This window comes from Sceloporus occidentalis, unplaced genomic scaffold (genome assembly GCF_023333645.1).
Source record: "Sceloporus occidentalis isolate IW3139 unplaced genomic scaffold, rSceOcc1.0.p SCAF_4, whole genome shotgun sequence".
Taxonomy (NCBI): domain Eukaryota; kingdom Metazoa; phylum Chordata; class Lepidosauria; order Squamata; family Phrynosomatidae; genus Sceloporus; species Sceloporus occidentalis.
This window is the reverse complement of record NW_028316984.1, coordinates 99137363-99162129: the sequence shown is the minus strand read 5'-3', so window position 1 is coordinate 99162129 and position 24767 is coordinate 99137363. Positions and strand designations below refer to the sequence as shown.

Sequence of the window (24767 nt, the reverse complement as noted above, 5' to 3'; positions counted from 1 at the left end):
GGGATCTTTCCCTTCTTTGGGTATTAGGACTATGTCGGCTTGTTTCCACGTGTCTAGTATACCATCCTTTTGAATGCTGTTGAACACTTCTTTCAAGAAGTGTAATAATATGGTCTCTAATTTCTTACAGTATTCAACTTTTTTTTTTTTCTGGGAAGCTTTTGAAAGCACAGGATGCAAAGTGCATCTTTCTACTGCTGATGCATGACAACCATCTCTGACTTGCCACATTGTGCAGTCAGACACCACTGTAGTATACCAAGGCAGATCCCCTATCCACTAGCAAAGCTTGCTCTTGCAGTTCCATTAAAGATTTACTGGATCTTGAATCTTGGGTTTAATAAAATGTCCATCGAATTGCAAATGCTTTCTATCCATACCACATTGCTTTCAGTAGGACATGTACTTGGACATTTCATTTCCAGAATGGGAGTGGGGATGTGCTGCTCATTTAAAACACACTTCCAATATTAGCAGCAGTATACCTTTGTATATCAATTGCTGTGGAGTGCAATGTAAAGAATGCAGTTGCTCTTATGTCTTATTCACAGGCTTCCTATAGGCAACTGACTAGCTGCTGTGTCAAGAGGATGTTGGACTAAATAAACCTTCAGTCTGATTCAGCATGGCTCTTATGCGCAGTAGCAATGCAGTACAGAAAACGTATGCACTTGAATGCATAGAAGCTTCTTCACCTTGCTGCTCTCATTGAAGTAGAGCATGATTTATGCCATACTGTTTGGCAGTTTCAGTGTCTACGAGGGCCATGTAGCATATCTAATATTTCATGGTTACTTGGTAATGGATCAGTATACTTCCTTTGGCCTCCTCCATTTAGCAAAGTCCCATAAAAGGGGACTCTCTATCCTTGATGACATAATCACATAGCCAAAGTTGAACATGTGATACCATGTTATCATCATGCATTCTACATGATAAATGACAGATTATTTTCCTTGAAGCATATATAGTAGATCAACTGCTGGGAAGGGACAGGGATAAATGTCCTGAAACAAACCAACAGTGGTAGCAGTGCATTTGTGACACCCAGAAAGCTCTTTTCTATCCCAAAAACTCAGCACCATTGTCCCAAAATTCCAACATAAACTCTAAAAGATACTGCCAGATATCCAACCTACATTCAGATGACGTAACTGAAGAACATATTTTTCAACAACAGGCTTTTAGACACAACTATGAATCAACAAGAAAATCCAAATAAATCAAGTAGACAAATGCCAGCTTTTTTCTTTAGTACTACATATTGATACTACAGACTAATACAGCTATATCTTGAATTACATCAACAAGAGAGTTTATCAAATGTGACATAACACAGTTATACAAAATTATTTTATTGTGTTTAATAAAAACTATCATAAAACTAAATATACACACAAAACAGATATCAATACTTGTTTTAGTATTAAAATGCCTGTATGAAATCCAAATTTGTTTCCATTCACATATGGGAGTGACAAAAAAAATCCTTCTACCAGTATCCTATTTTATTATATGTGTCACTTTCCTGAAGGACCCTTTTCATCTTAAAAGGGAGCTTTGGGGGGACGTTCAGGGGGAGAGTTGTAGCATTAACATTCTGTGTACAAATGGAATAGTTGTTCCTAGCTGGATCCTGGTCATGGTATGATATTCTGAGCCCATTAATTTAAATCTCTTTCGCAGCTAAAATTCTATGACTAATGAGGCCTGCAAAAAGCAGCTCTTTGACCAGTTATAATTATAGCCCTTCAGAAAATTAAATACTAGTACACTATTTTGCATAATTCCCATTACCCATAGCCAGTGCTGAGGAATGCTGGGAATTACAATCCAACAACATATGAAGGGCTGTGCTTGGTCCACCAAACAGAGTGTTTGGTTCCCACTCATCTGTCATGTTCTGTCTTCTTTCTATGACAGAAACAAAAACTACTAGATTTCTTAACCAGTATTACTATTTATAGCTAATTCAACACTCTTCAAAAATATATGAAGCTATTTCATTGTTTCAGCAAGAACACTAAGATTCGCAACACTGATGGCTATTAACATATAAAACTATGTTTGTGTTGTCTTTTCATTTAAACTCATTCCATAAAAACAAATATTTCAGGTGCTTATTAGGTTGTCCTTTATGCCATTCTCCATCATTTCCATTCTTGTTTAATGAGGATTCTCATCTTATTTTCCTTGCTAACAATTTTAAGCAACAGAGGATTTAAATTTTTAAAAAAAAGTTTTCACATTACTTTCTTACACAGTAGTAAAAAATTCAAAATCTTCCAGCAAGAAAATATGGTATATGTGCTCCTATGTCTGTATTTTCAAGCTTGGGAAGTTGTTCTCTAAGCTGTCAGCAAGGGCCTGATCAACTTCATGCAGCACTACAAGAAAACTCTTTACCTGGAAATAAAATATTAGTGTCAACCAATTGAATCAGGTGAGACATAGGACTGAATCAAACTAATTAGTTCAACATCTTGAACAGATTAATGAAGCAACAAAACTGACTATTTATACCACTTGAAAAAGGGTAGCTGACTCTGCACTTGTTCATACTATCCATGTTATGGTTATATTTACTGCCTATTACTTTTTATTTCTTATGAAGTGTCCAATACTTTCAAAATGTTCCAGGTTTCTATCTTCACCAGCATCAATGAATACAAGTAATGAAAAACAAAGGCATGCTTCCTAAAATATTATTTTTGTGGCTGCCATGGAAATGTAAATATATACTATTTTAATTATGTAAAGAAAGAAAAAATATTTTCACGGGTTTGAAAACAATGAATACATATTTAAAATAATGTATTTTAAATAATACCTTGACTCTTGTTGCTTCACCAAAACATGCCTCCTGAACACTAAATGTGCTTGGCTTGTACAGGCACTGAAAGCAGTACAACTGAAATTCAAACACCATATAAACACCTTCATGCTGCCTGAACTTTCCTTTCAAAGGCACACAACCTATTTTAGGTACCCACAGAAATTTGGATTAAATTATATTAAACTTACTGTCACTGACTTTCTAGTGTATCTTAACAAGTTCAAGGTGTAGACTGCACTCCTTGCAATCATTCTTTGATAGCAACACTCCAATGCTTCAGCAGACAAAATAATTTAGGAAGCTGTGCACAAAGTGTCAAAGAGTGTACACAGCTTTCAGGAGATGGGAATGGATTTCACACGGTGGCGTTAATTTACCAGCCAAATTTTCAGCCACAGACTTCTGACTTTTCAGATAGTAAAGTATCATATGTATACCAGAGGAATTTCTCTCAGCCTATCTTACAGTAAAGTTAAAACTTAATAACTTATTTCAGAGGAAATACATACCGAAGATAAATACTCAGGGAGGAGGTTTTGAAATACACAGGAACATTTCTCTTCATTCAAATGGCCCTGTTTGAGCCCCTCCAGTATGTTTTCCTGAAAACATCATCAAACCATTAACTCAACAAATATTAGTCCAATAAACATAGCTCAAGTTTGTTTTTGTTTTTTTTTAAAAAAAACATTATTAGTTTACTTAGTACCCAAGTGAATAAAAGACTATGGTCCAAAACACACTGCAGAAATAATCCAGTTTGAGACAGCTTTAACTTTCTTGGCTCAATGTTAGAGAATTCTAGGAACTGTAGTTTTGTGAGACATTTAGCCTTCTCTGTCAGAGAGCTCTAGTGCCGCAATAAACTACAATTCCCAGGATTCCCTAGCACTGAGCCAGGTCAGTTAAAGTGGTCTCAACCTAGATTATTTTTGCAGTGTTTTGGACCTATGTCTATATAGGACTATATACAGGTACAGGTACAGATTGAGTCTTCCTTATGGAAATTCAACATATTCTAAAGTCCAAAATTATCCACATGGATGACTAAGATAGCGACACTTGCTTTCTGAAGATTCAATATACATAAATTTTGGTTCATGCACAAAATTATGAATAATAAAGCTATCTTCATAGTATGTGTATAAAGTGTATGTGAAACATAAATTAATTTTGTGTTTAGACATGGATCCCATCTCCAAGTTATTTCATTATAAACAGGCAAATATTCCAAAATCTTAAAAAATCCAAAATCCAAAACACTTCTAGTCCTAAGCATTTCAGATAAAGGATACTCAACCTGTTATAAAATACTGACAAGTGAGCTCAAGAGTCAGAGGACAAATGCAAACCCATATGCTCCAGTGGAAAGAAAGCTACCTGGAACTTCAAAGCACTAAGCCTAAATGCTTTAATATTAGCAATAATAACTCTGTATCTGAACATCCATACCCAAGTTTCTAATAATGGAGAAAGCCCTGTTTCTCTGTAAGGTTCATGTATGCCTCAACCTCCTCTTGAAAACATTGAAAACTTTGATCAGGCACAGGAGTGTTAAGCAACTGCCTTGTTTGGCCTACAAGATATCTTAGACCAGAATGGAGAAATCAGCATTTAAATATGAGGATAAATATACATTCGCTTTCACTCAAAATAAATTCAAGTATTTAATGAAAAGAATTCAGTCAACAAAGGTATTAACGTTCTGAAGTACCCTGCTGTCTACTACCTATTGTAACTTAACATTCTAATCAGACTCTGGAGTCACTCAGTACAGATTGTGATACTTTAAATACAAGCTGGTCACACACAGAGGACACTGGCCATCATTTTTTTTTTTTTTTTGGTGGCAAAACAATCTTGTGAATTATGCACATCTGATGAACTCCATTTCCCACATCTTTCAAAAAACAACTTTTCTATTATTGAAAATGATTGCAGCAGTCTTTACACTACATAGAAAACCAGTACTGAAACAAAATATTTTCTGCATACACACATTCATATGATTTTTACCTTTGACATTTCCAGAAGCATAGTGGAGAGTAACTCACAACAGATGTCCTTCACGATTTTTAAATGGCAATCTTCCTCAGCTATTCCCAACTTTTCAGGCTCCTCTGATTTGGATTTGTTTAAGTTGACTCCAGATCTCTTTACACATTCATCCATGTTTCGTAAGACTCTTATCAAGCTATCAATCAGAGGCATATCTGACATGAAAATAAGTTTTACAAAAAGTTATGGATGAACATATTTTGAATGATTTTCTCCAGAAGCAAAGAGGTTTTGACATTTAATGGAGAAATAAAATCAATCTTTCCACTGTTTTTGTGGGTTTTTCAGATTATGTGGCCATGTTCTAGAAGAATTTATTCCTGATGTTTCGCCGGCATTTGTGGCTGGCATCTTCAGATCTTTCCACTGTTTAGGCAACTCAAGCAATCATCTGCAGTAAATGATCAGGCCTTGAAAGGCACCCTACAGCAAAGGAACATAACCCACAAAAGGGAGAGAGGAGTCCAGCCAGCATGGAACTTACAAATATATGTAAGTCACAGTTAGGATTCCAACACAGACCTGACTACAAGGAGATTAGCATATTCTATTATTATAATTATGTATTATGTATTATTATTATTATTATGTTTATGTTTATGTTTATTTATATCCCTCCCTTCTCCCAAAGCTGGGACTCAGGGCAGCTTACAACATTAGAAAACACCATATAGTTAAAAACATACAGAAATATTATATTAAAATAGAATATTCTAGGAATGTAACTTATAAATAATTTGATTCACAAAGGAAGCAATGAGTAATTCTAGCAATTACTGCAGAGTTTTCAAAGACTATTCAGTATGAGACTAATTCTGCACATCTGCACAAGGTAGTTCTGCACAGGAAACATAATTTTCTGTGCAAGAAATGTCACTGCTTCTCAAAAAAATAATATTTCTGCAAAGTAGTATTTTCTGTGCAGCAAATGCTGTATCTGGATACCTATTCCGTATGAATTTCACATGTGTATGGGGTGGTATTTGCATATAAAGCATTTTCTACACAGATACCAGCATTTTCTATGTAGAAAATAATATTTCTGCACAAAAATACTATATGTGAATTTTGCAGAGATTATCATCAAGTCCAGGATTCCCCTTGCTAGAGTTTCCCAACACTTGAGAAAAATGTTTTTTACCACTTTTAAAACATTTTAATATTCTTTCTATCTCTAGCATATTCCTCATTTTTCTCATTTATTACTACTGTGACCTATATTATAATTTGAAAAGTTGTTTTCTCTATAAAAATTTTCAGTTATCTGAAAAGTTTCATTCTTTTGATAAGAAAAACCATACTTGCTTTTTTGTATCTTGACAAATTCTTGTTTAGTCTGTGAAGAAAAGATGGCGGATAAAACAGACAATATAGAAGCCAACACAGTCTTCTGTTCTTGAACAATAATTGATGGATCATCTGGCTGGCAGATTTCAGAACAAAACAGATCACACAACAAACTCCAAGTTTCTTTTCCACTATCAGGAGACTGTACTTGAGAAGAAGAAGAAAAAGGAAAAAGTCATTCAATACACAGAACTTCCTAATATTTTGCTGAACAAGCCCTTGGAACTTCATAGAATTGGAAGAGACTACAAGGGCCATCCAGTCCAACCCCCCTACCATGCAGGAACTCTCAATCAAAGCATTCCCGACAAATGGTCATCCACCCTCTCTCTGCTTAAAGACCTCCAAGGAAGGAGACTCCACATTCTCCGAGGGAGTGTGTTCCACTGTCGAACAGCCCTTACTGTCAGGAAGTTCCTCCTAATGTTGAGGTGGAATCTCTTTTCCTGAAGCTCGCATCCATTGTTCTGGGTCCTGTTCTCTGGAGCAGCAGAAAACAAGCTTGCTCCCTCCTCAATATAACATCCCTTCAAATATTTAAACAGGGCTATCATATCACCTCTTAACCTTCTCTTCTCCAGGCTAAACATCCCCAGCTCCCTAAATCATTCCTCACAGGGCATGGTTTCCAGACCCTTCACCATTTTAGTCACCCTCCTTTGGACATACTCCAGTTTCTCAACATCCCTTTTGAATTGTGGTGCCCAGAACTGAACACAGTATTCCAGGTGAGGCCTGACCAAAGCAGAATAGAGTTTTACTATTACTTCCCTTGATCTATACACTATACTTCTATTGATGCAGACTAAAATTGCATTGGCCTTCCTTCTCATCCTTCCTGCTGCTCTCTGAAAATTGACTCTAGAGAGTGGTCTTGGTTGTTGTTGTTGTGTACCTTCAAGCTGTTTCCAATTTATAGCAATCCTAAACTAAACCTATCATGAGGTTTTCTTGGCAAAACTGATTCAGAGAGGGCTTGCCATTGTCTTCCTCTGAGACTGAGAGAGTATGATTTTCTCAAGGTCAGCCAGTGGGGATTTGAACCACTGTCTCCTAGAGTCCTAGTCCTAGTCCAAAACTCAAACAATTACATCACACTGCCTATCAGAGTGAGTTCTAGCCTAGTATAAATGTGTCTGGAAGCACACCGGGTCTACAGTTCTGCTGGATTCTTCTAAACCACCACAAAAGTCCACCACTGGATGTGGGCAATATTGTCACAATAAACTGTATTTCAGAAATCTTACCAATTGCTTGAATGCCTTCATCCACAGTCGTGAGGAGCTGTAGGATATGCATGTAAACATCAAGTCCTTCGGAATGTTTCTCTGACCTGCAGTATAGAATTATTATTATTATTATTATTATTATTATTATTATTTATTTATATAGCACTGTAGATTTACTCAGCGCTGTACATACAAACAATAAAATCGATAAAAATGAAATCTGCCAATTGCGTACATTCCTCAAAATACATATAAAACAATAGATAATAATACAAAATAGAATTAGATAAAAAAGCAGACATCAAATTTAAAAAATCAAATATCAAATCAAATATCAGATCTCAGATAACAATCAGATAAACTATCACACAATGCCTGGGAATGCTTTCCTGAACAATATAGTCTTCAATTCAGTTTTGAAACTGGTTAAAGAAGTGATGACCCTTGCTTGTGGGGGAAGGAGGTTCCAGGAGTGAGAAGAAGCAAGTGAGAAGGGGTGAATCCGGGACGGGGCAGTAGAAATCCTAGGCTGGGACAGCAGACCTTGACTACCAGAATGGAGGATACGAGTGGGAACGTGAGGAGAAAGAAGTTCAGATAAATAAGGAGAGGCCAGCCCATGCAGGGCTTTAAAAGTCAACAACAAGAGCTTATACAGAAGGGGAAGGGAAACCAGTGAAGGGATGATAATAGTGGAGAAATATAGTCAAAGCAGCGGGCAGATGTAATAATGCATGCAGCTGAATGCTGGGCAAAAATCAACAGATGGAAGTGAGAGAGAGGAAGCCCTGCCAGAAAGAGGTTACAATAATGTAATCGTGATACCACTAGGGCATGGACCAGGGTCTTGGCAGTAAAGGCTGAGAGAAATGGATGGATTTTAGAATTATTGTAGAGAAAGAATCTACAGGCCTTGGCTGTGGCCTGGATCTGGGGATACACAACACAGAGGAATAAAAAATAAAACCAAGACTACGGGCACCTGGACTGGTAAAAAAGAAATGTCATCAACAGAAACAGAAAAGAAGTATTGAAGAGTAGACGGGTGGAAAAACAAGAAGCTCTGTTTTTGGACATATTGAGCTTCAAGCGTTGATGCCACATCTACAGAGAGACAGCTGTAAGACAAGATGAAAGTTGCTGTTCAAGTCCTGGAGAAAGGTCAGGGGTGGAAAGATACAGCTGAGTGTCATCGGTGTACAAATGATAGGGAAAGCCAAAAGAACTAATGAGCTTTCCTACAATGTGTAGAGAGAAAACAAAAAGGGACCCAAAACAGAGCCCTGGGGAACTCCAACAGATAACGGAACAGAAGACGAAGCTTGACCATCCATGACCACTGCAAAAGATCTATCTGACAAATAAGTTCTAAACCAGTCAAGAACAGAGTCCGAGAACCTAAGGTCAGAAAGTATATCAACTAGAAGACAGTGATCAACAGTGTCAAAGGCTGTTATAAATGCTGTTTAGAAATGGAGTATTTAAAAAGTATTTATTAAAATATTTCTACCTGATGGGTAGAATGGGCTACATTCAAAAATTGTTCTTAAGGCTTCACTTCCAGTAATATTAAAAGAAGATAGCTTTGTTGGAGCTCTTTTATTTTCTGAACAAATTTCACCTGCCACGTTAAGCACAAGTCTACAGAAAAGAAGCATATTGCTTATATTATTACAAACATCCATTGTACATGGTGTACAATCAGGATGAAGGAAGAATATGGACTTATGATACAATATCATCTAGGCCAGTGGTAGTCTGGTAGCCAGAGCTATTGGCTGCTAGTTTTCAGTAGGATTCAAGGAAAGAAAGAAAGTCTTACAGTCAGTGCGCACAAATATGGTACTGATCCATGGCACACTGGGGGGAAACACCAGATAGTTTAAGAAGCAATAATCAAGTCTATGTTGTGCTATATTCCAAATGGTAGTTCAAGTAGTCCCTATGACAGGAAAACGAGCAGCATTATTTCTTTCTTTACATTACTTGATACTTGAGTAATTTTGCTGTGAGCAGAAAAAACAAGCAAGCAAGAATAGTTTGCCTTCAAGCAGAAAATTCAACAAAGATTAGTCTCCAACTTGGATAGGCAGCTCAAGATTCCTAGAATAGAAAGGAGCTGAAGAACCAATAAGGTAATGAAAGTCACAGCAAGATTTGTTGAGCAGCTCTTTCCAAAGACTAACTTTCCTTTTAAGCTTCTTCAGAAACACTGTTGATACCTGCAAGTATAAGGAGAACCAAATGTCTGCTACTAAAATGATCCTATTATATTTAACAGAACTTTTGTTTTCCTTTCCTAGGAATTGGTATGGTGGGAGCTTCAAATATTGGCTTTTCACAACCACCTTCTCAAAAGGAAAAAAAACACAGTATGATGTTGTTCAATCAGAAAGTACAATCAGAGTGATGCAGGTTAAATCCCCAGTCAGCTATGAGACTTATTAGTCAATCCTGGGCCAGTCAACCTACCTCAAGCTGCAAAAAGGGGAGTCATGTACACTGCTCTGAAATTCTGGGGGAAATGATAGAATTAAAGTATATTATGTGGCAGAAAAGTATGTGAATTAATATTGTTGACCCAATTTTTTTGTTTGATTTTGTTAAAATAAATTAAGATTAGAAGTTACAATACAAAAATCAAGAGCTGCAATACAATGTTGTGTATACACATACATATGAGGATATTTACATACCTAATTTGTTTTGTAGCTTCAAGCAGACAAGGCACAATCTTAATAACTTGATTTTCATTGGACGAATCATCCACAGGCTGTGTCACTGACCACTGAGAACCTTTTTTAATCCAGTCTAACATTAGTTCTTCATCTAAGTCAAACAATTTATCGACCACCTCACCTATTTTCACCAGCAGTTCCACTGCAACAAAGATTAACCATAATTTAAGTATTTATGAATTTACAAATTCATTCCTTCTAACTTTTTAAAAATTAAACAACATAAACCTCAGAACTGGATCACGGAGTCCGTGGCCAATTCCCAAGCAAGTTATGCAGCCGCAAATCCATTGATGATGATGTTACCAGCATTGGTGCCTTAAAATCCTAAATGTGGATGACTTTTCTTTTGATGATCCTATGCAGAGTGCCTGATGGGATACCTGACACAGAGTTCTCCATCACTGCAAGACGGACAGGTCATGTAGGCTATTGAAACATAGATCAAAGAGGCCCAGATAGGAGTTGCCAACAGAAAAGGGTCATTCACACCTTTGAGGCAGATTTATGGCCAGGATGCTTTGCCAAGCCAGAACCATTCTCACCTTGAAGACTTCTATAGATCAAGCAATCTTTAATATGTAGATTTGGCTTTGCTTTGAAATGTGGAAACAACTCTTTGCCTGAGGCAAGATTTTGCCTATTTAAGGTCCCTCAAATCTTTTGTCTATGTTCTGTCTTAGAGTCCAGGCAGACTTCATGTTGGTCTGAGTTCTGATATAGTTCCAATCCACTCCCCCTCCATTTTGTTGGACATTGTTAACTTCATTGCACTACCTCATTCATCGACAGCTTGGACTATCATTCTCATTTCTTGACAGTCTAATGTACATTGGTGCATTAGTTTTTATCCTCCAAACTTGGCTACAATAGTCATAAGATGGTTTATGCTCTCTTTCATTTGTTTTGAATATTGGCATCACCAATATTGCTGTTTCTGCCATTGTATATTTTTCATGTTCTGTTCGCTTTCATTTGCTGAAATGTATATTGCATACATTCTCATGACAACCATTGCTTAATGTACATGTATTCAGGGTGATTGTATGTGTGAATGAGTTCCAGAGAAGTTTAGTACTGGCCTTCTAAGTAAAATACTCACCTAATGTCATAACCCTTCCTCTAATATTGTCACCCCAAAATTTTACAGACAAAGGTTTAATTGAAATAGCTTCGTTCTCACAGAGACTGTTCGAACTGCGTATTTCAAAAGGGGGGGGGGGAGAAATGATAGGCATTGATCTACACCTTTTTAATATATCTAAATAATAATCTCTGACCTGCATGTTGATATCAAAAAGTGCATCTTGACTTGAATAGCTATATGGCCCTCGCATGTGATCTAAAAGAACAGGTTCCCACTGAAACAAGGGGAAGCCATGAGTTTTGATATGTAAACAAATTTCCTTTCCCAGCTTTGATGAGATCATGCAAGGAGCTGCTAAGTGCTATCAGGGAAGTGTCTTAAGGAAATGTCTCTCTTTGTGATTGAGGGGGAACCATTTGAATCAAAGGAATGGCATTTGCATAGCCATTTGGGACCCTACTCTGGCAGAAACATTTGGGTTAGATCAAAACATTTGGTTAAGATGTGAAATACACTTCAAACAGTTTCCTTTGATTGCCCTTTGTCTAGAGACCCTTAAAAAAGTCTCCTAAATTTAGGAATGTGCTGCTACCAGCCACTGGCTGCTGCCAGCCACATTCGCTGCTACTAGCCACTCTCACTGCTGGCAGCCAACAGCTATGTCAGTTTGAAGTCAGAGTCTCTCTCTATGACTTGTCTGCTAAACCTTACATATTACGCAGACCTTCAGACCCACACAAAAATTGGACTTCCCAAGATAGAACCTCTACATCAGGTGAGTATTTCCATTAGAAAGCCTAATATCTATCCCACATTTACTACGTTATTTCCTGAGTCTGGTATGAATGTATGTGTGTATGTGCTTGTGTGTTTGAATCCCTGTTTCCAATAAAAAAGACATTGATTGTACTTAGAGCTTCTGCCTCATTTCTGGATTTCTAGTACCTGGTATACAGATCAAAGGGGCGATCCCTGAGGTGTAGTAACAGGCCTCCTCTCCTGACCTTGAGCTAATTAAATTCCCCATTGATAATTTGGTCACTGTTCACTGTTAAAATGATGATGATGATGATGATTATACACTCCCTAGCACCCACACCCCTAAATATAGTATGACAATGTTCCCAATATTGGGTCTCCAGCTGCTGTGAGAGTTCAAGTCTCCTAATAGTTACAGATGATGGGATTTGCAGTCTCAACATCTGGGGAGCCACATCTGGGAACCACTGCTGTATGGTGAGCTAGGTCAAATTAAGCATAATAAAGTTCTGGTAACTTCCATCTTGAATGCTGAAGCCTATAACATAAGCTTTAATGAAGATTTTTAAGATACAGATGTTCAGATGTCATCAGAAAGTAAATTTTAAGATATCCTGCATATACTATGGATTCTTTAAAATAAATAGGGAGAGGGAGAGAATTGGGATTGCAAAGCACTAGTGTATGTTCATCTTTATGTTGGGCTGGCTGCATCATTTCACAAATTTAGTATAATGCATGTACACTGGGCCCTTGGTATCTGCTGGGGCTTGATTCCGGGACCCACTGTAGATACTAAAATCCATGGATGCTCAAGTCCCATTAAATACAATGGACAGTAAAATGGTGTCCCTTATATTCAATGCAAAATCATGGTTTGTTTTTCAGAATTTATATATTTTTAAAATATTTTTAAGCCATGAATGCTTGAATCCGTGGATATGGAGGGCTGACTGTATATCCTCCAAATGTAAATAAAAGTAAGCCCACAAATCCAGATTTGTGGTACCTATTAGGTTTACACAGAATGTGATCCTATTAGCGCAACATAGAGGAATCCCCATTGGTTTAACAGTAACCTGTCTCAAATCTCCCACATCTTTAGTACCCAAACACAGGTGTCATGCCGTATAAGGAAAAAAAACAGATCTTAGCTAAACTTTACTGACATTCCTCCATATGCAGGTTCTATGCCTGTGTACAGTTGGCTCTTATGATACACGGGCTTTCCATCCACAGACTAGAGCATCCATGGACAGACCTGCCTCATTCTCCCCAATGGCAGCAAGTGCACGCAATCCTGTTGGCATGGCTGCATGCCTGGTCCGACATCATTATAGACAATGGGACTTGAGATCCTGCCGTTTATGGCATCCGTGGAGGGAGAGTCAAGAACAGAAACCCCCAGACACTCATGGATACAACAGGCTGGCTGTACATATCAAAAAGAGGATCAATCATAATGACGGTGGGCGGGGGGCAACATAAAGACAGTTGCAATTGTTGCAATGTCTCCAAAGTGTTCTGAATCACTTTCATCATGGGGATTTTTTATATATTCCTTTTAAAAAAGCTTGGTACAAAATGTTGTTAAAAATATTTTCAAAATTCCTCTGATACAGACCATTTCACAGATACTGGGAAATCACTGGAACCTCTATTTTGAGAAACAATTGTACCTCTTTCCTTATATTCCTAAGACTGACAAGATTGTAACTTAAGCTGTTTGACAGCCTACCATTTGTAGAACTAGACATAATAAAGCAGGTACAATCATACACCAATGGATTTTCTCGAATTCTTTTCACCCAAATATCAGCCACTTCAGATTGGCAGAGGCAAGTCAGCAGTAACCTAAAGAGAAAATGGAAGTAAACACATAAGTTAAAATAAAAGTAAATTAGACTGCCAATTATATAGAATTAAGAATAAATACTACTGTAGTAAACATATGTCTGGGAGGATGTATGCAAGATTGCACTATTATTTTTCTACACAGAAATGAAGAATAAGCATATTAGAAACACAATGAAAATAAAAATCTGGCACATAAAGATTCAATTTAATTCAAATATGAAATTTAAATAATGGCAAAGAACCTTCAGAATTACATCATACTGAATTCAATAATATTTTCTTCCAAAAACATAATCACATGCTGCTCTAACGTCTTGTCTTCATATGCATTAACACACTACACAGAATAGTATTTTATTTCCAAACATTTTAGTTGCTGATGAAAAACAAGCTTACCTGCTTGTTTCTAGCAGGGTTGGAGAATCAGAATCACATAAACGCTGCAGCACCATCTGTCTGGAAAAGCAACAGTACACTGTAGAGGTCAGCCACAAACTTACGAACATTGAGTCACCATGGATTAATTTCCAATCATGATTTCTGAATCTTTGTCCAACCACATACCATCATCTCCTGAATAGCTATCTGAACTTTACAATGAAAAAATACTATATCAAGCAAGTACAGTAGTGGACCATTTGTTACTACAATCACTAAAGTCAATTGTAATTCATAGATAAGGAATACCAACCTAGAACTCTGATTCCAAGCTCCTGGTTGTGCACAGATTTGCTATACAGTCGGCCCTTCTTATACACGGATTTTTTATACACGGATTCAAGCATACACGGTTTGAAAATGTTCCCAAAAAGTATAAATTTACCTTGATGTTCCATTTTTTATTAGGGACACCATTTTGCTATGTCATTATATTTAATGGGACTTGAGCATACACGGATTTTGTTATACACGGGGGATCTTGGAACCAAACCCCAGCGTATAACAAGGGTCCACTGTATAACTTTTGCTGACAGCACTAAGTACAGAATGCCTACATTCATTTGTAAGAAGAGCCTGAATGAGAGTAGATGTTTTGCCACTACTTTCTAATTCTACACCAACAACTAGCTGGAGAATAGCAATTACAAGTTTGTTGCCTGTTTCAAGTCTGTACTGGATACATGAGTCAAAATCTGCCTCAAAAAGAGGCACATTTTTGACTGTGCAGTAAATAGGGGGAGAGAGACATTTGAACTCCACAGTGCTGAAGAAGGCAGTCAGTTAGTGACTGTCAATGGCCTACAATGCCTCTGAAAGACTATATCTGAAAGACATAAGAAGGTGTCGTAAACAGTGTTAGACCACTGGACCATCCAGAGCATGGTTGCGTAAGTGTGTGAGCCAATATTCTGTTCCAAGATCCCTTCAGGAACCACACTGACCATAAAAAAAAAACCCAAATACTCCCTAAAAGTGACAAAAATGTCTACTTCTCATTTTGAAAAATTGCTTTATTTTTTGCTGTCGAGTAACACAGTGTGTCCCTGCAATCTGTTTAAAAGATCAGTTGGTGCTCCTGGGTACATCAAGGGAGGCAATTCAATTTTTTTTCTCTAACAGAAAAGGAACAATCCAGGTAGCATGGAGGGGTTGAGGGCTGCAAAAACAGTCTGAGAGGGCCACATACAGTCCCAGGGCCATACTTTGTGTGTTCCAATCTAGAGCTATACTGTCAACACTGTCTGGCAGCAGCTCTCCGGGTTTTACACAGCAGTCTTTTCCAGCCCCATATAGAGATGCTGAAGACTGAACCTGGGGCTTTCTGCAAAGCATGAGATCTGCCACTAAGCTACTGTTCAGGATGGAAGGGAAGTGCTTTAAGATGAGATATTAGAGAGACAACTGGAAACAATTCCAATGAGATAGAAAAGGGGGTTGCACTAGATGGCTGTTGGAATCCCAACTCTATGATTATACCTTAATATTACTATATTAAACATATAATACAATCAACATTTAACTACCTCACGACTGAAAAATCTCAGCTTTCGGCTAATATTTAAAGGTTATCACCTTTAAGCCCTACATGGCTTGGGCCTGAGTTACTTGCGGGAACACCTCTCCCTACATAATCTGCCCGGCACTTTCAGAAAGAATGTGTTAGAACATCAATCAACCAGGCTTATATCGAACTCCCAGAGAGCCTTTACAGCAGCTGCTCCGAAACTGTGGAATGGTCTTCCGGAAGAGATCCGTCTTGTTACCTCCTTGGAGGCATTTAAGAGAGCACTTAAAATGGATCTCTTCCAGCAAGCTTACCCACCTGACCTTATATAAGAGATATTTCCCATCCCCCGATTGTTGTATAACTCTATTGTACTGCCACTTGATGATGAGTTAGTTTTAATATTAATTGTTATTCTATTTTATCGATTTGTTTTATGTATATTTTAGTGAACTGTAATGCCGCCTTGATCCATCTCGGAAAGGTGGAAAATATAAATAAACTATTATTATATTAATAATATCCACCTTAATCTTGCACTATAACATGAGTTATCCACTCATATGGAAACCCAAAAATCATGCAATTTCTTCTTTACTTAAGAATTTATAAATACCTCTTTTTTGCCTTCCATATACCCTCTTGGTATTCCTTCAAATATTAACTTTATATAAGCTACTTGGACATTTTCTCCCAGTCCTGCCCCATCTCCTCCCTCCATCTTACTATATTCTTCTTCTCTTCCTTCTTTTTAAACTTGAATCCTATTTTCCCCTCATTGCTCTCTTGTCCTCCTTCAGACAAACACTTTTAAACAATTCATTATTTCTTCACTACTTAAGAAATTCTCTCAGTGTCTCTTAGTTCTTCCTACTTCCTTTTGTCCCTGTCCCAAATGTTTTATAATACAAGATCTAGAGCGTGTCCAGAGGAAGGCAACCAAAATGGTGAAGGATCTGGAAACCATGCCTTATAAGAGACTTAGGGAGCTGGGTATGTTTAGCCTGAAGAAGAGACAGTTAAGAGGTGATATGATAGCCCTGTTTAAGTATTTGAAGGCGTGTCATATTGAGGGTGGAGCAAGCATGTTTTCTGCTGCTCCAAAGAATAGGACCTGGAGTAATGGATTCAAACTACAGGAAAAGAGATTCCACCTAAATATTAGGAAGAACTTCCTGACAGTAAATGTTGTTCGCCAGTGGAACACACTCCCTCGGAGTGTGGTGGAGTCTCCTTCTTTGCAGATCTTTAAACAGAGTCTGGATGGCCATCTGTTGAGGATGCTTTGATTGACAGTTCCTGCATGGCAGGGGTTGGACTAGATGGCCCTTGAGGTCTCTTCCAACATGATTCTATTATTCTAGATTTATCTATTATTTTTTTCAATTACTCTCAACTGCTTACATTCTGGCACTGAGCTCAGAAACACCAACGAAACTGTTCAAACTTAAACCAAACCCCTCCCCTTGTTACTTTGCCTCTCCTTGTCTGGTTTTTACCCTAACACAGAGGTCATGTGCATCAGTAGCACCTTAATAGCAGAAAGAGTTGATGCTGGGGACTGGAAGAGCTGCAATGTTTAATCCACATTTATTATTTCGTATGTCATTTTTATTTTATTTTATTTTATTTATTTTTTGTAAATAACAAGAATCCAGGAACAGAATGTATCACTTACCCAAGGTTCTCATCATTACTAATAGACATGCATACTTCTTGGCAACAGGCCATGTTACCCAATATTCCAACACAGATTTCCTGAAACACCAAATATAGTATAGTTATTAAATACATTAAATACATAATAAAGCTGCTTAAAATCAGCACAAAATTGTGTAGGATGGCGAAAAAAGGACAGTGAAAACAAAATATTATCCCTAGTGATATAATGAATTCCCTGGGTTCCTGATGTTCTGGGGAACTTTTCAGCAGCCAGAGTCAGTAAGATGGTTGACAATGTTTATTACATTGGTTATGAATATAGTCTGAATCTCCCGATTCAGATGTTAATGGAAATACAGAGCTGGTTAGCATCAGCATGCTAATAATACCTTGCTCAAATCAACTAATGACTGGTCTGAACTGTTTTGTATAGACTTTAAATACCGTGGAGAAAAGAATACCCAATGGCACCCTACTATTCAACTCTCAGGAGACCAAGTCAGAGGCATTGAATGTTATTCTCTGAATCTCACAGTGTAAGTGAAAGGCAAATGACCACAGATTGGTACTCCTAGATCCTGAACACAGTCCAGGAAGATACAGTGATCAATGCTATCAAAAGACAATTAGAAATGAAACAGAATTAACAAAGTCACACTCCTGTTCATCTCTTAAAGAAGAACATCCACTAGCAGCAACTAAGGCGAATTGTCTCCCAAAGGTGGACCTAAAGCCAGTCTTGGAATGAGTCAAGATAATCAGTTTCAACCAAGAATGGCTAAAGCTGAATCATCAGCACTCTCTTGACCAACCTGCCTCAAAAAGAACATTTTTGACTGTGTAGTTAATAGGAAGAGAGAGACATTTGAACTCCACTGTGCTGAAGAAGGCAGTCAGTAGTGACTGTCAGTGGCCTACCATGACTCTAAAAGACTGTATCTGAAAGACATACAAACCTGCAAGGGTCGTAAGATCTATAGAGGAAGGTGTTCTCTCAGTCCTGCCACCATCACATGCTCGCTTGGTTGAGGACAGAAGAGAGAGCCTTCTCTGTGGCTGCTCCTTCCCTCCAGAAAGCCCTTCCACAGAAAACTAGCATAGCACCTTTCCTTGCACTGGCAGGCAAAGTTGTTTTTATTAAAGCAGGCTTTTAACATATCATCATGGCTTTTATACAGGGGATGTGCTCTAGTTATGTTTTTAACTTTTGTATTTTTAATTTAATTTTATATTGTTTTTAGCTAGATGGTTTTAATTTTTATATTTTTATTGCTAAAATTTTTAAATGATTTTATCTGTGAACCATTTTGGGTCCCTTTCTGAAAGAAGGGCAGCACAGAAATGAAATAAATAAAATAAAAAATGCCTCATCCCGGTACAGTTGGACTATGGCCAACAAATGTTATTGAAACTTCAGAAATACAGGCGCCTCTCCTAACTTGTGGGTCTGAGATCCGTGACCTTAAATATCCGCAGAGGGGCAACCTGCACTATTTCTAATGGTGTGCGCACCCAGCACATGCACCCGGGCCGCACGCATGGGATGCACCTCATTCAAGCCTATGAGGCTTGAATAAGCGCGAGCCTCCATTTTTGCAAGGGTTCTGGAATGGATCAAACTCTATTAGATCCTAATGATATACTTTCATTTCATGTTTTTTCCCAGCATAGCAAAATCCTAGCACCTTAATTATCAAATTTTTCCATTCTGACTTGTATCTCAAAGAACAAAGCACAAAGCATTATTAACAAATAGGGTATCTATTCATAACAATACTTACAGTAAGTCGAGGACACTTAGACTTGGCAAATACACCCATAAATATATCAGGGGCGTTAAACTCTTGTAGAAATAAAGCCACATCCTGAAAACAGGAAAGTTTTATGTATTAATGATAATTGTAGAAGAAAGGGGAAATAAGAGTGTTTGGGTTTTTTTAATAGCTTTTTTGTTCAGATTCAAGTAACATCTGAATTTATAGTATGCATTTTTTCCATTCTTATTTATCTAGTAGAGAATAAAACTTGTCATTTCAGGGTTTGTTTGCTTGCATTGCTTGCTACATCTTTACTTCTCAAGTGAATGATTGCTGACAACTAAGTACAAGTTTCCATGATAAAAAACATTTCATTCAGTTTTCATGTACTGTATATACTCAACTATAAGTCAACCTCATGTATAAATTGAGGGCAAGTTTTGGAGCCAAAACTATGGATTTTGACATGACCCATGGATAGGTCGAGTGTAAAACTTGGAGGCTCCTTCAGTGTGTGTATGTGAGCAGCAAGAGGGAAGCAGTAATCAATACAAGGCTTCAGTGTTTCAGCCTTCACTCCTGAGACAGCGAAGCGAGGGAGTGGGAGAGGGACTGTTAAACAAATAGCAATCAATCAAACAAGCACCAAGGACTCTATCTGCTTGGCTCAGGACAAAAAGAAACTGCATGGGGAAATCTGAATGAGCTGCTATCACATTACCATACTGACCCATAAATAAGTTGACCTAGGATTTTGGGGTCAAATTTGGGTAATGCATTTTTAGACTTATAGATCTGTATATATGGTAAATTGTTGCAAGATGTAAGATATTATGAAAGTGTGAGGGCCTAAAAAGCTTAAAGACATCACATCCTATCTGATCTTCATGGGCTCTTCACAACTTGACAAGTGACTTGAAGGCATATACACATACATGTCCCTTCAGGACTCCTGTCACATTATGACAACCCCCTGAATTTTTCATAGGGTTTTTTAGACAATGAATACTTAGAAATGGTTTTTCTAATGTTCAGTGCATAACTTAGACCACCAGATATTTCTTGGCAGTCTCCCAACCAAGTACTAACCATGGCTGACCCTGCTTAGCTTCCAAGATTGGACAGAATACGATACCTTTAGGGCAGTGGTTCCCAAACTTTGGTCCTCCACATATTTTGGACTTCAGCTCCCACAATTCCTGACTGTTCACCAAGCTAGCTGGGGCTACTGGAAGCCGGAGTCCAAAACACCTGGAGGACCAAAGTCTGAGAATCACTGATTTAGGGTATTTAGCCTGTTGAAGGCACATGAACACATTAAGAAAGCGTAAGATATCCAATACGATTCTAGACATTCTCATAAAAATCCCACCTGCTGTGAAATGGCTCCATAATTCACAAGTGATTTCTGGCAGATAAAATATTTTCTCATAAAATAATAATAATAATAATAATAATAATAATAATAATAGGTTTTATTTATATACCGCCCAATCACTGGGAATCCGAGCGGTATATAATGACTCATGATATGAACTCTCCATTACTAAAATAATTGCAATAATTCTTCTAACATATCAAACTGAAGTATATCAAATTCAGCATATCATAGTCAATATCCAAAATTCTTCACCTGGCCTTTTTTTCTAAAAATAGAGTATCAAAAATTCAAGTCACTTTAGTGTGACAGCATTACCAAAGACTAACAAGAAAGTGATAACGAGAGTACCATAACACAGATTATACATTTTAGCAACTGAGCTCTCTTTGTAGCAACCATATAACTATGTATGATTCTTCTCTTTGACAAGCTTATTTCTAGGTAATTTCAACATTTTACAAAAACAGCAAAATGGGTAATACCTTATCCATTGACATATCCCATACTTTGCAAATGACATTCTCCATATCTTTTTCTAACTCTACCTCTTCTTCCACGTTGTTTAACTCAGAAGCATCATCCTTCTGGGGAGTGAGAAACTTGGAGAGAAGTAAAAATACAAATTGATAAAGGAACCAAAGTAAACTAATGGCATTAATGTTGTGATCCTATGAACTTTTATGAGGAAACAAACCCTATTGAACTCAATAAGACATTTTACAATAGCAAGAGCAACAATAGTTTGGGACTGGGGAAAAGAAGTCTTAACCCTGTTCTAGCTGGCCCATTCAAAATAACACGAAAAGAACTTTGCTCCCAATGGGATATTAAGTACTATTTCCATCCCAGTATTAACTAGTACTGGCAAAATGCCCCTTTGTTTTATTGCACTTATAACCCACAATCAGGTTATTACTAAATTTAAAAAATTAAACCAAGCACACATTAAAGCAGGGGTGGGACTTTGGCCCTGTGCAGCCCCTACTTTTGTTACCCCTAGCCCCTGAGGAGACCCTCAAAGACCCAGCCACCCATTTATTAAAAATCAGGTGGAAAATCACCTCCTAAAGTACCACGATTTGCTTCTCACTAACACAAGCCACCAAAACCAGCTGATTTTAAACAGAAACTAAATGAAGAATAATATTACATCACTTGTAAGTAAACTAAAATGTATCCTTGAGACCCAGCAGGAGAATCATGGGGTGAAAACTAATTCATGTAGCAGCTGTCCACCATTCATCACAGTGTACAGAAAGCATACATAAAGCAATATAACACACAAGACATTTCTATATTTTCAGCTGCATTTATATCAGCATGGCCCAACCGAGAAACCCCCTGTACAGCTCAATAATCCCATTTACAGACTTACTCACAAATTAATATACCTAGGATTGCAACATTTAATAACTACAAACTACAGCAAGAAATTAGTGGCATGGACAAGCATAGTACATATTTGAAAATGTAGCCTTCAACACCATAATAAAGCAAATTCAAAATCAGGAATGCAAACATAGGAAAAATTTACCTTCTGAGAAAACATTATTTTTTTCCATGCCTTGCATTTACATTTTATATATTTTACACATGCACACAGAATTGTTTGAATAGCATCTAAAACTGCCAAAGGGAATCACAATAATATACTGTTTGGCAATATATTATTAGCCATCCTCACGTCTACTTTGGCACTGCTGAGTTTCATGTCACAAAATTCCCATCAGCTCTACACAGTATGTAGGGAGATCATGCAACACCTTTGAGACTGAGAGAAAGAAGTTGGCAGCATGAGCTTTTTGCCTATGAGGAAGTAGACTGAAGACTAGGAAAGCTCATGGTGCCAACTTCTTTCTTTCAGTTAGTCTCAAAGGTGCTGCAAGATCTCTCTACATATTGATTCTACAGACTAACACGCCTATATCTTTGAATTCTGCTCTACACAGGCAGACAACCAATGCATGTAGCTTACTTCAATTAGTTTTGTAAGGACACTGAACAGCCAGTGCTTGCTATAAACGGTATTTCCAATGGAATCTCCAGCAACTATTGCCTCTTCTTCTGAATCACTGGAAGGGGGTGATGGATTCCTGTCCATAGCTGAGTAATCTACTCCAATTGTCCGACCACTGGATTCCTAAAATCAGAACAAGAACTGATAATTTAGATTACTAAAGGCACATCCCCACCACTGCTTCTTCCTCAAAAACAGCCTGTTTATAAAATGGGATGACTTTAGTTTAGTTGCCAACAGATGCAGACATGTGGTCCAAAACACACTGCAGAAATAACCCAGTTTGAGACTGCTTTACCTGCCCTGGCTCAATGCTAGAGAATTTGGGGAACTGGTTTGTGAGACATTTAGCCTCCTCTGACAGACAGCTCTAGTGCCACAATAAACTGCAATTCCCAGGATTCCCTAGCACTGAGCCAGGGCAAGTTGAAGCAGTGTCAAACTGGATTATTTCTGTAGTGTGTTTTGGACCCTATGTCTGCATCTGTTGGCAACTAAACTAAAGCAAGACTTTAAGCCAGTGGTCCTCAAGCTGAGCTCTTTAAGGGGCTTTGGAGTTCAGCTCCCAGAATCCCAGACTCATGGCCAACATGGCTGAGGCTTCTGGGGGCTGAAGTCCAAAATCTCTTAAAGGGCACAGTTTGGGGAGCACTGCTTTACCCCCTTTGCAGGATAATTCTTCGCAGGGTTGTTTCATTCAGTCAGATATGAGAACATAGGAATGTCAAAGCAAGTTGTGGGAAAAACTGTATGTGATAAAGCAAACCTATGGTCATTTGGGGGATTTAGAACGCCAGATTCCTATAAAACACTTCAATACATTTTAAACTGATTCAAGTTGTAATCCATTACACTATAGTTTTTAAAAGGCGAAAGATTTATACGATCCGAAGAGAAACCTTTTAAAAGGATTAGACTTGGTTAAGCTACGGGAGTTCAAATTAGCGAAGAAGAAGTAGTCTAGGTAGACAACATACTTGCAAACAAAGGCTAGCAAGGAGAGCAAAGGTAATGGGTTCGAGAAAAGGTAATATAAGTATGAAGATAAGACACTGAGGAGAATGACAAGCAAAAGTACGCGTTTCCTATAAATATTGTGATGTAAGGAAGTATCTCAAGGGGGTTATGGAAACAAAACAGACAGACGAAGCTACTATATAGCAATGCTGTTGCTTCTTACTGTATGGAATTTATGCCATTAATAAATATTATTTGACATATTTATATATATATATAATTTAAAAAGGTTTGCAGAACCCTCAGTTTTGCAGGGCTAGGAAAACAGCAGTAAGATCAGGAGTATAGAAGACGCATTGGGTCTACACTTTGAGTTTAAGCAGAAACTTCACTTTTGAATATGAATATCAAAGTGCCGCCGCCCAATGCAAGGGGGTCCTGGGATCTGTAGTTCTGAGACACTCAGCCTTCTCTCCCAGGAAGCCCACAAACTACAGCCTGTTTTGTTTTATATCCCGCCTTTCTCCCAAAGTGGGGCCCAAGGCGGGTAGCAACATATATAAAAACACAACGATTAAAACTGTCAAAAACATCGACGTATTTAGAAAAACTACAAATATGATGAACTCTGAAGCCTGCGAAGCTCCCCGGGATCCCCAGCGCAGCCAGGGCAGTTAAAGCGGCCTCAAACCGGGTTATGTCTGCAGCAGTGCGGAAGCAGAGGGTGGAGTCCGGCAGGGCCCTTCTCGCCGCTTCCTGCTTCCTGGAGAGGCGGCCCCGCTCCCGCTCCCGCTCTGGCCTAGGAAGGGGCGGCCTCGCCTGGTCACAGCGCCTCCCAGGCAGCCCTTTCCAAGCGGAGAGAGAGAGGGAGGGAGAGGAAATCCCGGGCCACGCAGCGCCTCCAGCGGAAGCCGCCGCCATTGCAGCCCCTCAGAGGCGCCCTCAGCAGGCCTCGCCCCAAGGCGGCCTCCATGGGCACAGGCACCCTGCCTGGAGGAGGAGGAGGAGGAGGGTGTTGTTGTTGTTGGCTATGGGTCTTCACAGTAGTATCCCTTGCCTATATATGCCTTCAGGATACACACACATATATAAATGTATATATACAGACACCTTCACTATATGTATGTATGTGTGTGT

General features: G+C 38.2%; 1 protein-coding gene across 3 annotated transcripts; it reads right to left on the bottom strand.

The window, feature by feature from the left end:
• Positions 1-1223: 1223 nt before the first annotated feature.
• Positions 1224-24419, bottom strand: SAAL1 (serum amyloid A like 1). Of its 3 annotated transcripts, none has more exons than XM_089521041.1 (13): positions 24322-24419; positions 22632-22796; positions 21139-21255; positions 19300-19383; positions 17535-17614; positions 14308-14367; positions 13793-13908; positions 10167-10350; positions 7489-7574; positions 6200-6388; positions 4853-5049; positions 3346-3438; positions 1224-2406 (listed from the first exon to the last, which is right to left on the bottom strand). In XM_089521041.1, the coding sequence occupies exons 2-13, from the start codon at positions 22755-22757 to the stop codon at positions 2314-2316; spliced, it is 1425 nt and encodes a 474-aa protein (XP_089377167.1). In that variant the 5' UTR covers positions 22758-22796; positions 24322-24419; the 3' UTR covers positions 1224-2313. The 3 variants fall into 3 exon arrangements, with proteins under 3 accessions (XP_089377167.1, XP_089377164.1, XP_089377166.1); XM_089521038.1 differs by having other exon boundaries at positions 24245-24415; XM_089521040.1 differs by lacking the exon at positions 24322-24419 and adding an exon at positions 24023-24237.
• Positions 24420-24767: the final 348 nt, after the last annotated feature.